At 37.8% G+C, this 17215-nt stretch overlaps 1 protein-coding gene across 1 annotated transcript in view; it reads left to right on the top strand.

Annotated features, from left to right (window-relative positions):
• The window catches only part of LOC133526817 (limbic system-associated membrane protein-like), a 148747-nt gene that overhangs the window by 111305 nt on the left and 20227 nt on the right, over window positions 1-17215 (top strand). Inside the window, exon 4 of the mRNA XM_061863611.1 lies at window positions 16102-16312. Within this exon, the coding sequence (XP_061719595.1) occupies window positions 16102-16312 (211 nt within the window). The remainder of the gene's footprint in view (window positions 1-16101; window positions 16313-17215) is intronic.

Here is a 17215-nt window from a genome sequence, read left to right as displayed (position 1 = left end):
TATCTCAAAATTAACTCTGCATTTACATAGTAAGCCCTTACTCTTCGGAATCAGAATCGGTAAGCCCTTAAATTACTGCGGTTGATATGTTTGTAACACGTTCTTGAAGGATGTGCTTAATAAATATTATGCTGTCTTAGGGTTGTAATTATGTGGGAAGAAGTTGTTATTGCTTGCTAATATCAGGAGGCTTATTATGATTATACCTCTAATAACACGTTATGAATTTGAACTAGATTTTTTTTATATGATCTGACAGTTGTCAAAAGCGATATTACTGGATAAAGAAATCGCTGTTTTCAGTTGATACATCATATGCAATAATCATCATCTTCTTAGTCATATACTCTTGTCAGAGTGGTCGTGGTCACTGGTACGGCCTTCATCGCTGTTTCTCACCATGCTTCTCTATTTTGATGCGCACAGATTCAAAGGTGACCCGATGAGAGCTTTCATTTGGTCGGTCCATCGCATTGAGGGCCGGATTCTTGGTCTTGTGCCATCCACTTTGCCCTGAACAACCAGCCTCTCCATGGTGCCGTCTTCCTTGCACGTAACGTGACCGTAGTAGCTAAGGATGCGAGAGTGAACGATTGCCGAAAGTCTTTGTGTAACCTTGAAGTCCTGGAGAATTGATATATTAGTGCGACGCTAAGTCAACGATATCCGCAGCATCCTTCCCCAATCAAAGTATCAATGCGTTTCCGTTCATTCTCTCAGCGCTAGAAGTTGCCAGCAACATGCAGCTGAGATGAGGCCATTTCGTGACACTTTACTCTCACTATGTTCTCTTTTATGTATGTCTATTACTCTTTGTGTGTTTATGAATAAAACAAATTCTATTCTATTCTCTCTTACTGTCCACGTTTGTCACCACTTTTAATGTCTTTTATTATTTTTTTAAATTCATTTTTAAAGAAAAGGTTTAACACGATAAACCACTATTGTAAACCTCTAGGGTTTCTGAGATCGCCACTTTCGGAGTTAGTCACTTTCTGAGTTGGTCACTTTTTTATCACAATTTAACCGTATACCTGCACAAACAATGGATACCAGCAACCGGATTAGCTGTACACTATACGGTTTATAAGGTCAGAGGTATCCACTACTTTTGCTTGTCCGGCACAAGTAAATGGGTATACGGGTATGCGACCCCGGCCTACTCAAGCTGCTGTCGTTGTTTGCCCCTTTTCTCTCCATGACGACAGTATCCTTAATCTCTTCTCTCCCCGCCGCCTGTCCTATTTCCCAGTCTTTGCTTGGTGGGCTTCCCAGCTTCGGCTTCTAAAAATCACCTAGAAGAAGGCAAACTTCGAACAAAAACCCGGAACGACATCTCCGTGGATGTCTGCATCTGAGCCTCTCTCTGATCGTAGCGGTCTCCCGTTCCATCAGAATTAGAGGGGTAAGGACGAGAGAGTGCATTTGTGTCAGCGCGAACATTTATGCACTTTAATATGTCCTGCGCAATCTGACTGTTTTCTCACAAAGAACTCCGATTTACCCGTAAGACCTGTGGCGATAGGCAGAGTCAGAGGGGTCTGGTTATGATGCTAACCAGGCTGTGGATGATGTCTGCACATGGGCGGCTCAGGGAGAGTGGTCGCTTTTGCACTGCAATGGGTCAACAGTGCGGTCTCGGCAGCACCCTGAGTGACGAAGCAGCCCTATTTAGGGAGGCCCTGCTTCCCCCGCTCAGTCGGGGAAGGGACTAGAAAAGGTGTCCTAAAAAAGGCTTGACCCACTCACAACGGAGGTAGTAACCGCGGCTGCTTCTGCATCACCTTATACGTGGTCGAAAACAGAAGAAAAATAAGATTAAAACCAAACCTAAACTCTGTGATATGACGTTTGGCGCATGGAATGTCCGTACTCTTCTTGATCGCGAAGGTAACCAATGTCCTGAGCGCAAAACCGCCATTGTGGCCCGTGAACTCCGTCGCTACAATATTGATGTCGCTGCTCTCAGTGAAACTCACTTAGCTGACGAGGGTGAATTGGTGGAATACGGTGGTGGTTATACATTCTTTTGGAAAGGCACACCATCTTCTGAGCCTAGGCGATCAGGTGTTGGGTTCGCGGTCAAGAACAGTATAGTAAACAAATTAGAGGAATTTCCTATTCACATCTCTGACCGTGTGACAACCCTGCGTGTACACTTAGAAAATAAAAATTACCTCAATGTTATCGGCGTCTATGCGCCGACCTTGCAAAGGAGCGATGACATCAAAGATAAGTTTTACGAAGAGCTCACCCAAACTCTTTCTAAGATCCAGCCCAGGGAACAGATCTTGCTGCTAGGCGATTTTAACGCAAGGGTCGGCCGTGACTGTCAGGCTTGGCCTGGGGTGCTGGGAAGGCATGGTGTTGGGAATATGAACAGTAATGGCTTGCTTTTACTGTCACTCTGCGCCAAATTTGATCTAGTAATTACTAACACTATGTTTAGATTACCCGCAAAATATAAAACAACATGGATGCACCCTAGGTCCAAGCACTGGCACTTGATAGACTTCGTAATTGTGAGGCAGAATAATACTTCCCAAGTCCGCATCACTCGCGTCATGCGAGGAGCTCATTGTTGGAGTGACCATCGGCTTGTTATTACCAAGTTAAGAATGCGTCTTCACTTACCTCGTAGATCTCAAGGAGTGAAACCTGAGCGCTTAGATGTAGGGAAATTAGAAGTTCTAGAAAGTAAGAAGAACTATGCTCGGGCAGTCACTAATGCGATTCAGACTCTTAATTACGACAGTGGTGATCCTATTGATAGCTGGAATTTGGTTTCGTCCAGATTAGTCGACACCGCCTCTCAGATACTTGGTGTAAAATCTTGTAGACGCGAGGACTGGTTTGATGATAACGACGAAACACTGACTGAAGCACTTAGGAAACACCGGGCCCTGTTGCGTTTGAATCGTAGTGACCAAGCAGACGCAGTCAAACAGAATGGCACTCTTCTTCGGAGAAAAATCCGGGAAGTAAAGGACAAATGGTGGCACGACAAAGCCGCGCGCATGCAATGGCTTTCCGACACGAACCAGTTAGGTGCATTTCATAGTGAGATTCGCCAGCTTGTTGGTCCGATAAAACGAAGTTCAGTGCCGTTAAAGTCCTCCGACGGAACTCAACTTGTCACCAATAAGCTTGACGTGCTCAAGAGGTGGGCAGAACATTTTAACAATTTGTTAAATGTTGACCGTGCTGCAGATATGCAGCATATTGACTTAATACCAGCTCTGCCTACTGAGGAAAAACTAGATGAGCCTTTGATTTTGCGTGAGGTTGTCACTGCCATACAGCAACAACAAAATAAGAAAGCGGTGGGCGTTGACAATGTACCTGGGGAGCTTTTAAAGTATGGAGGGACGGAGCTTCATGAGGCGGTGTGGAAGCTGTTCTCTAAAATGTGGGACGAAGAGCGAGTACCTGCTGACTTTCGAGTCTCTCGCATCTGTTCCTTATATAAGAACAAAGGAGACCGCGCGAACTGTAACTCCTACAGAGGTATATCCCTTCTAACTTCTCCAGGGAAGGTCTTTGCCCGTATTCTACTAAACCGCTTGATGCCACTATCGGAAAGCATTCTACCTGAGACCCAATTTGGCTTCCGACCAGATCGAGGCACCTGCGAGGCTATTTTTTCTATACGACAACTGCAAGAGAAATGTAGAGAGCAAGGTCAACCAATGTATCTGTGTTTTGTTGACCTAGAAAAAGCTTTTGACAGTGTGCCTCGCGAAGCTTTATGGGTGGTTTTGGCGAAACTGGGATGCACAGAAAAGTTTGTTAGGATGGTCCGGCTATTGCATGACAACATGCAATGCTGCGTAAGTGTTAAGGGCGAACAATCAGAGTTTTTCACTGTAAGCTGTGGCGTGAAGCAGGGTTGTGTGCTTGCGCCCACTTTGTTTGCCTTGTACTTCGCAGTAGTAGTTCGGGAGGCACTACAAACTTCTTCTAACGGCATCCGTATTCGCTATCGCACCGATGGTGGCATATTTAACCTAGCCCGGCTTAAAGCGCGCACCAAAGTGTCTCTCGCAGTCATAACTGAGATAATGTATGCAGATGATTTGTGTTTTGTGGCCGAATCTCCAGGTGCTCTACAACAGCTTATGTCGAGTCTTGATGAGTCTTGTCAAAGATTTGGCCTAAAAATAAGTGTTAAAAAGACTGAAGTTCTGGCCCTTGACACAATTGCCAATTCCCAGATTGACATTAAACTCGGCCGAGACTCGCTTAACCAAGTAGAGCAGTTTAAATACCTGGGTAGCACCATCACAGCCAAGTGCCACCTTGAGAACGAGATAAACTGTAGAATAGGAGCCGCTGCAGCAGCATTCGGCAAACTTCGTTCAAAGGTGTTTCGGTCACACGACATAAAGCTCGCTACAAAGGTTGCTGTATACATGGCTATTGTCCTGCCAAATCTTCTATATGCTTCAGAAACGTGGTGCCTGTATCGGAAGCATATTCGCTCATTAGACAGCTTCCATCTGAGATGCCTCCGCGACATTATGGGTGTCCACTGGTCCGACCGTCTTAGGAACACGGAGATCCTTAGACGTGCCGATGTCGCCGGAATAGAGGCCTACCTAATGAGACGACAGCTACGATGGTGCGGTCACGTCTCCCGGATGTCCCAGGGCCGAGTCGCGAAACGCATCTTCTACTGCGAACTGCAAAATGGTAAGCGAAAGCGAGGCGGCCAGTTTCTGCGGTTCAAAGATGTGTTGAAGCGGCATATGAAGAGAGCTCATATAGAACCAACGACATGGGAGAGTCTAGCTGGTGACCGTCCACAGTGGAGGCATATTGTGCAGACGCAGGTGCGTGAATTCGAAGCCAGGCGACGCACAGAACTTGACGATAAGCGTGACGAGCTAAAGGCCAGACCACCTATGGCCATAACATATAATTACGTCGGAGGGGTGCTGACCTGCAGCGAGTGTGGCCGCACATTCGCTGCTAAGATTGGCTACGTCAGTCACCTGAGAGCGCACCAGCGACACTCTCAGCGGTAGAAAGCAGTTGCTGTGGCCGAAAACGGCTAGGAGACGATGATGATACGGTTTATATGCCTGACATAAAGAATTTTGTGGACAGTGGAAAAGTGGACATTGAAGGGAAATTAAAATCTACACACGACCGCCATATTGATTTGATTCCTGTTCCATCCAGGTTGAAAATTGATGTTTAAGGATTTAAGAGGCCTCTTATTGATAATTTAAGGTCAAAATTGAAACAAAACGTCCTCTAAAAACAATCGAGTTCCCTAAAAAGGACTCAAACCTCTACAACAGACTCGTGTTTCTAACAAGGTAAAAATAACTCGAGTTTCAACTAAATTGTAAGAGCCCGAAACTGAGTCGAGTTTTAAAACGGAAGAGTCAAAGATTACAATCAAATCAGAGAATTAACCAACACTAAAGCTACCTCTTTAATCTCATCATAATACTGTGAGTAAATACACAATTAAGAGCTAGTGACGCATAAAAGTATTAATGGAAACGAAAGAAAAGTAATAAAATGTCACCAACGGCGTTCTTGGAGAAATATATTTATATTACTTGCTGTCATAACAAATCGTAATACAAGTCTGATAATCAGAAAAGCAAAACGATTTATGTTACAAAAGAATAAAGCGGTAAATGTTTATTGATAGTATATTCCTATTATAATAATGAGTTAGAAATCTGTTAAGAGACTACGAGTTTTAATACGGATACGTTTATTCTCTCACTTATCAAGATCATCTAATACTTTCTTATGATACGGTGGAACACACGACACAAACTTGCCAACACACCTACATACATTTATCTCCACGTTCATCTCTTTATATCCGGGTAAAACTTAACTGCCACTGCTTGTAAATCATTACTTCACAATTCCTGAAGGTATTTAGTGGTGGAGTAGTAATGGTATTATAAAAAAGCTTCGTTGTTCCATAAACAATTTGTATAAAAGTTGGCTGAGCTACAACACATTACTTCCAGACGACCCGCAAAAATGTGTATACGCAGCATAATCGTGCTTAATTTTTCAACCTCGTATCTCAAGTTATAGCAGTGAAAAAGTGACCTTTTTCTAATGGAATAGAATTCATATCGCTGTTTATAGTATAGGGTTTAGAAAATACGCATTGGAAGTCTATTTGTTGGAATCACGCAACGTTAAACATACGACAAACGCATACATTGCGGCGAATGGCAATACATCTCGTGAGCTCGACATTTAAATGTAATGTATGAAAAATAGGTCAAAACAATAGCTAGAAAGGATTCAGCTGAAAAAACTATATTGTTACTATGAAATACCGGGTGAGCTATGTAACAGAAGCAACAATTAAAATGTAGGCTTCAAAATGACCAACATTATGAAAAATAACTTTTGTTTTGATTTCCAGTACGCTTTAAAGTTTATGCTAAGACCTAGTTTATTTTGAATTTTGTTATGTTTGAAGTCACGTCAATCACAATGAATGTTCAGTGATTGCATGGATAAATTATGAATGAATTCATTGATAAAATCGTCATGTACTTTTACGGCAAAATAATAATTAATTTGTTTGAAAAATAGGTCTAACTTTCGTAAGTTTTGTCGTTTCACTAGTAAAATATATGTTTTAATTACATGTGTTACAGGGCCCACCCAGTATGACCTTGATTTTTTATAATATTTTTATAAAATCGCCTGTGTGATAAGTGCTTTAAAATAAGTACCGTATTTCAGATTGTATCTTCAAGTTTATTTACAGTGGCGAAAAAAGTTCATATTCAGCTTAAATAAAATCCATAAAAAAATAACAACCAGTTTTTATGAGGCTTGCATTTGTCAAATTTACTCAAATGCTTGCTAAGGCGAGAATAATAAAATATTTCAGTTTTATAGGTAATAAACTATAGAACTATTATTTTAAACTGCCGCAGTCTGTCAAAAATCTGGAGGCCGATGCTGTTTTGACAAGTTGATATGGTTTTAATGTTATTTTAATAGGAACTTGTGTCAGCGCTCAGCGTGCGTCCCTGGAGCATGAATATTACAATTAAGTTAGGAGCCCATACGCTGATTGATTGATACTCACGAAATGCAATCAGTTGTCGTCTCCTAAAGCATCTCGGTCTCACTTTTTGACTCATCAGATGCTTGATGTTACGACATTTTTACGTCGACTCAAGGTCGTATCAAAAAGGACCTTCCAGGAAAAGTGTCGGGTATGTGACGTGACACAATTTTTTAACACTTCAGATAAAGCTAAAAAGCCTATATTTTCGTGATAACGCTTGAAAACTTATCTTTACAATACAATACTCTTTATTGAACACCTCACATAGTTGAACAATAAATGTACAGAAACAAACAAAGCCAATTTGATAGAGGTAACAACATGCGGTCTTATCGCTTAAGAGCGATCTCTTTCAGACAACCTTTGGGTATCGGAGATAATAAAATTAGAATATACGGTAGGTGGCACAAAGAAAAACAACAAAATAATAATAATAATTAAAATTCTAATAGAATAGTATAACCAAACAACACAAGACATTAATATGAATAAACATACTTAAATACGTCTAACCATAAACATACATAAATAAAGAAACAGTGTCATTAATAATAAAAATAATAATAAAAAAACTATGGAAGGGAAAGATAGTATTCCTTAAGGTTTGATTTGAAGAAGGTAGGAGGACCTTTTTGTGAAGTGCTTCTAAATAAGATCAAACCCATAACAAATTGTTAAATCAGAATTAGCTTCATTGTCCAAAAGCCGTAAAGCTTTTTATTCTTTATTCTTTACTCAGGCAAACACAAAGTATAAGTTTACAGCTACAGCCAAGGCACTTATACTGTTAATACATATGTAGTCAGTACCCCTAGTGTAAATAAATTCGATTTCGAAACGTGACGTACGCGTTTGCGTTTAGTCTCATTTTGTATTGGATTTAGAAAGAGCGCACCAAGCGGGACGTTTTGGAAACTCAAAATCCTATACAAAATGAGACTTAACGCAAACGCGTTCGTCACGTTATGATGTCGATCAAATTTACACTAGGGGTACTGAACATAAAATTAGTAAACTTGTATTACACACATTATACATTTTTGGAACTATCTCTAGAATTAAACATACATATAATGTATTACTAAGTTACATAGAGATTAAAAAAAAATGATATTAAGTAACATAGGTAGAGTTTAAATGGAACCTAAAAATTGGCTAGTAAATCTATCGCATGAGTTGCTAATTCAGCTAAAAGTCAGTCAAACGGTCTTACGATCGTCTATGCCGTTTATTGGCAATGCCGCTTAGCTCCGTATATAGCATTTGATTTTCCGAACGAGTCTAAGTACTGTAGGAAATGTCGCGTGAGCCGAGTACCGAGCTCAGGGATAAAGCATAGATTAGCCCCTAAAGACACAGCACTGTATGCGTATAAAAATACAAAAAATAAGTATTAGTCGAGTTTACGTAGTATCACGTATACATGGGTAACCTGTTTAAAATAATTGTAATAAGTAAGTAAGTAAGTAAGTACACAGTCACCACATACGAGTATAAACACTATTTCTCTTATAACTCAACCTCTTCTGCGTTATATTTTGTATTGTAACAGCTCACGTCTAAACTTTGAACGTAAATTTTGTATATTTGTAAATTTGTTTGCGCATAGTTCATAAATATGGACAGCTGAAATTTGCGGTCACACTGTTTCTCAGTATGAACGTTAAATTTTTATACTGTCGACATTTATTTGCTTCGTCATTCATTGAAGCGAGGCTGACTAGACTATGAGCTATTTAAGTAGTCCTCATTCTGGGCTGTATCGTCACTTTTATCTGATGAAATTAAAGTAATTCGCTGGTCAGTTAATGGTGCACTACCATAATGTCGTTTACGAACACTTTTAAAGAATCGCTTTCTTGTATTACAAGACTAGCATGCACTCTGGTGTGTAAAAAATAAGAGCCGTTGTCACAAATCTCTTTTGCTCCATCTATTAGGTGGCATCTGTGTTGGGAATAAAGCAAAGAGAATTGGGTCGAGGCTCGTACATTTTGGAACAAAGCCAGCTCTGGTCGCGGCGATTTTGTTTTATTTTATAACTTAAATATTGCCTGACGCTGCTTACTGGTTAATTATGGTGTTGTTCTATTTGAGGCTGCAGACATTGGTTGTCGAAAGATTGAATTTTTGGATGATGTTTATAGAAAAGTTGGAGTGAAAGATTTTATTGAGATGTGTAAAGTAATATGGTTTGCGTTTTATTTAAAATGCATAGTTAATTAGGAACCTCCCTAACATGAACGCTTCACCATAATATATTTGTCATAATTCACGGGAAAGCACAGAGCTATTCACCTATTGTCGAGGTCTAAATAGGTTTTATATGTTGTTTATATTTTTTATACTTATTATCTATATTTTGTTTGTCACTTTATATTTATATTTCTTTTCTTAATTAGTTGTCATAAATCTTTACTGGAACTAAATTTCGTCCCCAAGTCTCGGTCACCTATTTTGGATTAGAAATTCATTTGCTAGAAATGTGGTACAGAGATATGGTGTTAAAATTTTTTCACGAATTCAGCACATTTCGCAGTAATGTATTAAGCACATTTCGCCAATAATGTATTAGGCATGCACATTTTTTTTTATTAACCCACATTACATATATACATATATAACGCCAATGTAATTGTTTGCCATCGTATTTTCTCGGAAACGTTCGTGCTTGTCATGCTACTTGAGTCAACCTCAGTATTTTTTGTAACAAGACTGACTGAAATAGCAAGACACGTTCGTACGTTTCCGTGAAATTACGATGGGAAATAATTATGCTCCATATCTGTCAACAGTGACATTTCTGGTCGAGAAATGACTTTTTGAATAATAATGTCTCCTGAGTATTTTGTACTATTTTAAGCATCTTATTCTTAGTATTTCTTTATTCATGGTTTCATTATCATAAATAGAATAGAATACCTCTCGCGCCTATAGCCTAGGAACCTAAGCGTTATTGACGGAGTGAAGTGCGCTGTCTTTGATTAGATTTTTTTCTCAAGTATTCTAGGTATTGTAGCGCCACCTATTTATGGTTTTTTGTCGGACACTTTTTGGTATATGGAAATTCTGTTCCTTGCCTCTTACCTTCCATAGTAAATTACGTTCTCGACAGCGTATATGTCAGTTTTGACACTGTCAGTGACTCATGGTACGGGTATAGTTCTTATAAGAGTTATAAGCGAGTAATTCTAATAAAACAGTGTAAGAAAATTCTAATAAAATGTTATATTCAAAAGGCGGAATTCCATTGTTCCTTACGCAATAACGCTTAACAAGATAAATAAATGAAATTCAGAAAGCAAACAGGGGAACGTTTCTCTAATTTGGATCTTGAATATCTCATGAGGCAAATTATATCAATCTCATTGGAGTTGTATGCGTTTCGTCGGCGCTTATGGTGGGAATAAATATCATTAGAGAATTCCTTACGATTGTAATCCGACTTAAATGAGTGTATTGTAGATATGAATTTACAGTCACATTATGAATTTCAATGAGTACCTATACCTACTGACTGATGCTTGATGACATATTTTGTGATATAAGATATTCGTTAAAATATTTATAGGAAAGAGTAGAGCCATGAAAATAAAAGTAATCCACGAAAAGTGTTAGATCAATATAGATCGTGTCATTCATGATGACGCGCAGATTTGTCAAATCTAACCTTTAATTAAGTAAACTAAAACTACTATATAAAACTAAAAATCTAAATCCAAAATGGGCACCCGAGACAAGTTAATAAAAAAATTTATATAAGTAATACAATTAAAAAAAAACCTTAATAACATGACATTACGAATCAAGGCACGCGTCTTCGTGAATGACATGAGCTATACCGTAACGCGGTAATTTCATGAAATACTCGGCCGCAAAAGTCACTGTTTTTTTTTACCAGTTTAGAATTTGGAGGGTTTAACAACTGGAAACGCCTTGTCCGTAATTTTTTGTACAGAACAGTCTGCCGATTTTTGCAGGTACATGTCAAATGTATGGCTATTTCTACGTAACTTACAAAATTTGTACTAAAAATAGCCATGTCAGATAAACGTCAGTACGTACAATACTTATGACCATTGGCCGAGGTTTTCGACAGAGCGGTAAGCTCTTAAAGGTGACTCCGCTCCGGTTGTTAAATCCTCTAACGTTTAGAATGAACAAATGACAATAGATTGTCATAATGTTGTCGTATTTTGTTCCTGTATCTGTGTTAAGAATAAAGTCCACATATTAACGTTTTTTTTTATGTCAATTAGTGTATTCACTAGTTTTTGCTTCGTCTCCGTATACCTGTTTTCTTCCTTAGCTATGGGGTCATCCATTAATTACGTCACACGAGTTTTTAAGTTTTTTTGACCCCTCCCCCCCTCCTCGTCACACTTGGTCACATTTGACAAACCCCAAAATTAGTTTCTTTAGATTCACTTTATTTTGGTCGGGTGCCGTATTCGGACCAATTTTTACTGTAATCCAAACTCGCTTACAAACTTTTATGTTAATATTTTAATTTCAGAAGGATTGTTAATAATTGAGATAATTAAATTAGTACAACAAAACAAGTTCTAGCGATAAAACAAACTTGGAACGTTAAAATAAGATTACACGGGCGTTAATTTTACGAGTTAAATTTTCTATATCTTGGTGTTTGTGATAGCAAAGTTACATTGATTTTAGGTAGTAGATGTGTCTCCGTACATAATGGGGTAACTCTGTGTATTAAATATATCTACATACTTACCATAAAAATATTATGATGCCTGTCAAACTAGGAGACACTTTTCCTTGGACTAGCACAGATTTTTATGAATGGTAGCTAAATATGCCAATTGAAAGGAAATACATACCTACATTCAGTAGTATACTCTTCTTCTTCCTCGACGTTGTCCCGGCATTTTGCTACGGCTCATGGGAGCCTGGGGTCCGCTTGACAACTAATCCCAAGATTTGGCGTAGGCACTAGTTTTTACGAAAGCGACTGCCATCTGACCTTCCAACCCATAGTGTATACTAGGGCTTATTGGGATAAGTCCAGTTTCCTCACGATGTTTTCCTTCACCGAAAAGCGACTGGTAAATATCAAATGATATTTCGTACATAAGTTCCTAAAAACTCATTGGCACGGACCGGGGTTTGAACCCGCGACCCCCGGATTACAAGTCGTACGCTCTTACCGCTAGGCCACCAGCGCTTCTAGTGCGGATTTATACTATTATAACTAAAAATAAAACAAGTCACCGAACAACATGATAAAGATTACCCAAATAGCTAATACTAACGGCTAGGTTCGAACAATGATTAAGACACGTTTAAGATCTTGGAAAGATCTTTAAAAGATCGATAACTAAACGACATGTCAAAACTGACGTTTATTTTGATTCCGCTGTGATCCCAATAAGATCTATCTACGATATTTCTAACGTCAAAGTGACATAGGTTGCCCGAATCGAGCTGCTTCTGTCAATTATACGACATACAAACGATATCTAAATGAGAACTTATCTAAACCAGAACTTATCTTTATCGTATTTCATTCTTCGAATAGGGCCGCATGTTTAATTACGTATTTCACTAAGTCTGTAGAAACAGGCAATGTCAGTTTTTTTTCAGCGCCAAAAATGTATTGAGATTAAATTTTTGGACCTGTACAAATATTAACTCTGAGTCCATTCTCAGGCATCGTTATTAATGGCCTATTTGACTCGAAAGAATGGAGGGTCGTGACCTGCCCTGGCTATTTGTTCATAAGAAAAGTAGATACTTGATGACCACTCTGATGTGCCAATAATAACCGCAAACTCAAATTGAAACAACAGTAAAAACAACGTTTGAAGCTCACTAAGCTTGTCTTACATAGTCGCATAGATTAGATTTACAAACTAGCAGAAAGATCCCTTAAAAAATAATTTTGTATTAAGCAGAAACGATGCAAACGATATCATTATACTTTTAAATAAAGGAATAGTGGATAAACTCACTACTCTGGAATACCAGCTTATTATTCCTAAGAATCCCTTAAAATACTAAAGGCGCCTAAGAGTTGTAATAATACAGGATATACTCGTAAATTATATTGCTAATACATGAGCCAAAACAGTTCCACTAATGGAATAAAACAGAATTGCTCAAAGGGAACTTTGAAGAATGAAAATACATTATAATTTATCATTTCAATCAGTCTAGGAAACTGAGAGAGAAAAGATAAAAAAGTGAGTACATCAAAGCAACATCATGCATTTGCAAACATTTTTAAAAATAATAAATTACTGCTGTTAATCCACAATGTATGTGCATTGAGTTACCTAATATACGAGTATAAGTATACTTTTACCTAACATATTTTACGCTAGAAAAAGACATTATACTAGACATATGCATTTTCATTTTAAGGAAATTAGACGTAATTTTTTAACAAAGAAACAAATTTACCAATTACATACAAATTTATAAGGTCAACGTTTCAATTATTAGTTCTGTAACTGAAGATACACCTATTAGTCATTGGGTCACTATAATTTTGTTTCATTATTGTCTATACTAATTGCAGTAAATAAGGATTTACTTCAATAAGTCAGTCAGTAAGCCCATTCAATTGGAACCTAATCTAATCTCAGTTCTGTCAACACATTTCAGAAGTAGCTCAAGGTCAGACAGTGGAAAACAAAAGAGCTTACACGTGTTCCTAATGTTCCTATCGCTAGATCCGGATTTGAAAGTGTAAGTCGTGGTTAGGGACTGATGGGACTGTACTGATAGTGATGTTGCTACGCGGAAATATTGTAATTCTGAGAGCGAATTCGTAACTTTTTGGTAATCCTGCTAATATTGTGAATATAAAAAAATTGTGATTGGTTGCTACTTAATATGACTGAGGGTCAGTGTTGGCCGAAAGTTAATTAGAATTAAAAAATATCGAAAATAAATTGAACCGTAAACCGTAACGAACGGTTACTGTGTACTGTGGGTGACAACTGCAGATGCCGATGACTGTTTCAAAATGACTAAATAAGTGAAGGATTGAATGTTCTAATTGCAACAGCAATGTGGCTATGACATCAGCGCAATTTTTCAAGTAAAAGTGTCTACTTCCTTTTTCCGTTAGGTACTGCAAACGCGATCCGAATATCATGTCTAATTGAACATCGAACATATTTCGATAGAATTTGGCAATATAATATAATAACCAAAACTAAAGCAAAGGATTTGTTATATCCCAAAATATTTCTAAGGGAGTGAGAAGACAGGTAGAAGTCTATGAAGACACCAGTAAAGATTTAGGTATTTAGAATTTTCCTAATGCTTACACTGACGCTGTATGATACCAAAAAGTGATACCGATTAAACTGTTGAAGTATACCTCGCCGTTCGTGACGATCAAATCTGCATCAGGAATGACCTGGAGCTAGGGTCATGGGTACTCTCCCGCAAGCGTCTGCACTTGTCTTTTGTGCTCTTAAAATTAATTAAAAGATTTTCTAAAATATTTTCAACATTCCCGTTAATTTAAAATTACCCAGTTACATTACCAAGTTGAATTGTCGGGTCTCTACACACGTTAGCTTATCAACGGCTACTTTGTTTTTTTTTTCCATGTAAAAACAATGAAAGTCGAGTCGGCTTTTAAAATATTCCTTTGGGCCGTGCGTGACGGCGTTTTATAACAGAACTTTTTACACTCTTTTTTCGTTTTTGTGGGCCAATGAAAGTTTTAATGAGAGATAAAACATCGAGTTATTAAGTATTTAAATGAAACATTTGTCGTCGTGTCGTAAATAAATCGTTAATAGTGTTTCAATTCATTCAAACACCATAATTGCTCTTGGACAGCAATTAGTATAATTTCCGTTTTTATTAATTCATTTGACCTTTATTTTTATATTATAGATTTATAAACGGGATTTATGTATGTACATAACTAGTAGACTATTTTATTAAAGTATGCCTCTAACTACCTAAGTATTATCACCAAGTGTTTGTTTGAAATTGTTAGTTTTTTTTTTTTTTTAATAAGTACCTACTTTATTCACGATAACTACACCTTATAAAACAAAGTCCGCCGCCGCGCCTGTCTGTCTCTATGTCAGCGATAAACTCAAAAAATACTGAACGGATTTTCATGCGGCTTACACCTTATAGATTAGATTTTGAGGAAGGTTTAAATGTATAATTTGTTAAGGTTTTGTTTAACCCTTTGCAAAGCTATGGCGGGTCGATAATTTTGAATAAAAAAACATGATTAAGTAGATACGTTGATTGAAACTCGTGTCAGAATAATAAAGCAAATTGCATTATAAATTGGGAATTTTATTTTAAAAACCATTTATTATGATTAAGAGCTGGCGAAGAAGGTGATAATTATTCCATTCACGCAGCTTAAGTACTTACCATTTTGTCGAGTATATTTCAGTCTTTCAATTTAATCTAACAGCACTTTTACTTTATAAAATTTACTTATTTTATAATGTTAACACTTACACCAATGATGTTAACTTCCTTTTAATGTACCTAATGTTAATTAAGATGCCGCCAGCATCCTTGGTACAATGCCTGAAGCACCTATTTTACATTTGAGCTAGTTTACATTTCATTTAGTATTTGTACAGTTACTGTAATACCTCTGTATATCTCTATTATGTAAAAAATATATTTGCAATATTAACAACAATTTCCCAGCTGAATATGTAATGCGTACCTCGACCGCAGTTAGTTCAGTTTTAGGTTAATAATCTTTTGGCTAATATTATTAGGCCAATAATTTGTACCTCTTACAGCAGCATTACTGTATCAATATTACTGCCACAGCGTAGACGCGAACTATGTAAATGTTAAGTATTTGATAAATTGCGTTGGGTGTCGTTGCCGAATTACCGCCGCGATTAAAACGTGAAATCGTCACTCATTTCATTAAAAAATTACTGTCACATCGAACACACCAACGCTTTACTTTGAGGCTTTTCGGTGAAGGAGTGTGGTGGGTTTGGGTACCTTGCAGTAATAAACAAGCTAAACTATTTGTTATTTGCCACCAGGTTTCCTGGATCCGCAAACGCGACCTCCACATCCTCACCGTAGGCGTCCACACGTACAGCAGCGACGCGCGGTTCGCTGCGCTCCACACTGACGGCACGGACGAGTGGACGCTGCGTGTGGCACCAGCGCAGCCGCGGGACTCCGGTGGCTACGAGTGCCAGGTCTCCACGGAACCTAAGATCAGCCTGTCCTTCAGGCTCACCGTTGTTGGTAAGCTCTTTATTTCCTCTTCCAATCTTTCTGTTCTTCCTACCTTTCTCCCTCCCTTTCATCCTTCCTTCCTCTGAACCTAATTTTCAAATTTTGATACTAATTAGATGACATATCGAATACAGTAGGTAATGTCCATATACACACATATAAATATAGGTATATACTTAAATCATCGTAACCTAAACAATATTGAGCTACCCGTATTGGATGAAGATAAATATCGTAACAATATTTTCATATTAATCGTCTTAAATATCAGAAGTCATATATTATGTTATCGTTTTCGTATTCGTTAGAAAATAATAAAACTCGCATTTTCACTGCAAAATGTTCACGGAAAAACACAAAAGAAATCCAATATCCAGCAACATTTGCAATAAAATAACAACTGAACAGAAACCTGAGGCATAACAATGGCACGTATTTGTAAAAATACGTGCCCGCAACTGCATAAATTGCTTGCAATTATTGTAACAACAATATTTTTTATTACGTAGGTTCTATTCTGAGAAAAAGAACTCGACTAAAATATTTAAATGCCCAGTGATTGCCATTGATAACATACATGTGTTAAAAATGCCTCTTCGCTCTCTTTTAAATAATAAATATGGGTATACGTAGGTGCTATTCTTCGAAAAATAACTCTTCTCTTCTCTATAACTTCGAAAAATAACTCTTCTTTCTATGCAGGTATAGAATAGAATATAATACTTTTTATTGGCTCACCTCAGTGAAAAAATGCAAAAGGGAAGAAAAAATAATAAATTGAGGCAGACAACAAGTGGTCTTATCGCTAAGGAGCGATATCTAGATATTAGCTTAAAAACCGCTAGGGCACTGTCGCATGTTTATCTCCTAGACCAACATTGATATCTATATTTACCCCACGGGCAATGGGCG

The sequence above is a fragment of the Cydia pomonella genome, chromosome 17 (genome assembly GCF_033807575.1).
Source record: "Cydia pomonella isolate Wapato2018A chromosome 17, ilCydPomo1, whole genome shotgun sequence".
Taxonomy (NCBI): domain Eukaryota; kingdom Metazoa; phylum Arthropoda; class Insecta; order Lepidoptera; family Tortricidae; genus Cydia; species Cydia pomonella.
This window is presented reverse-complemented; position numbering and strand designations above follow the sequence as displayed.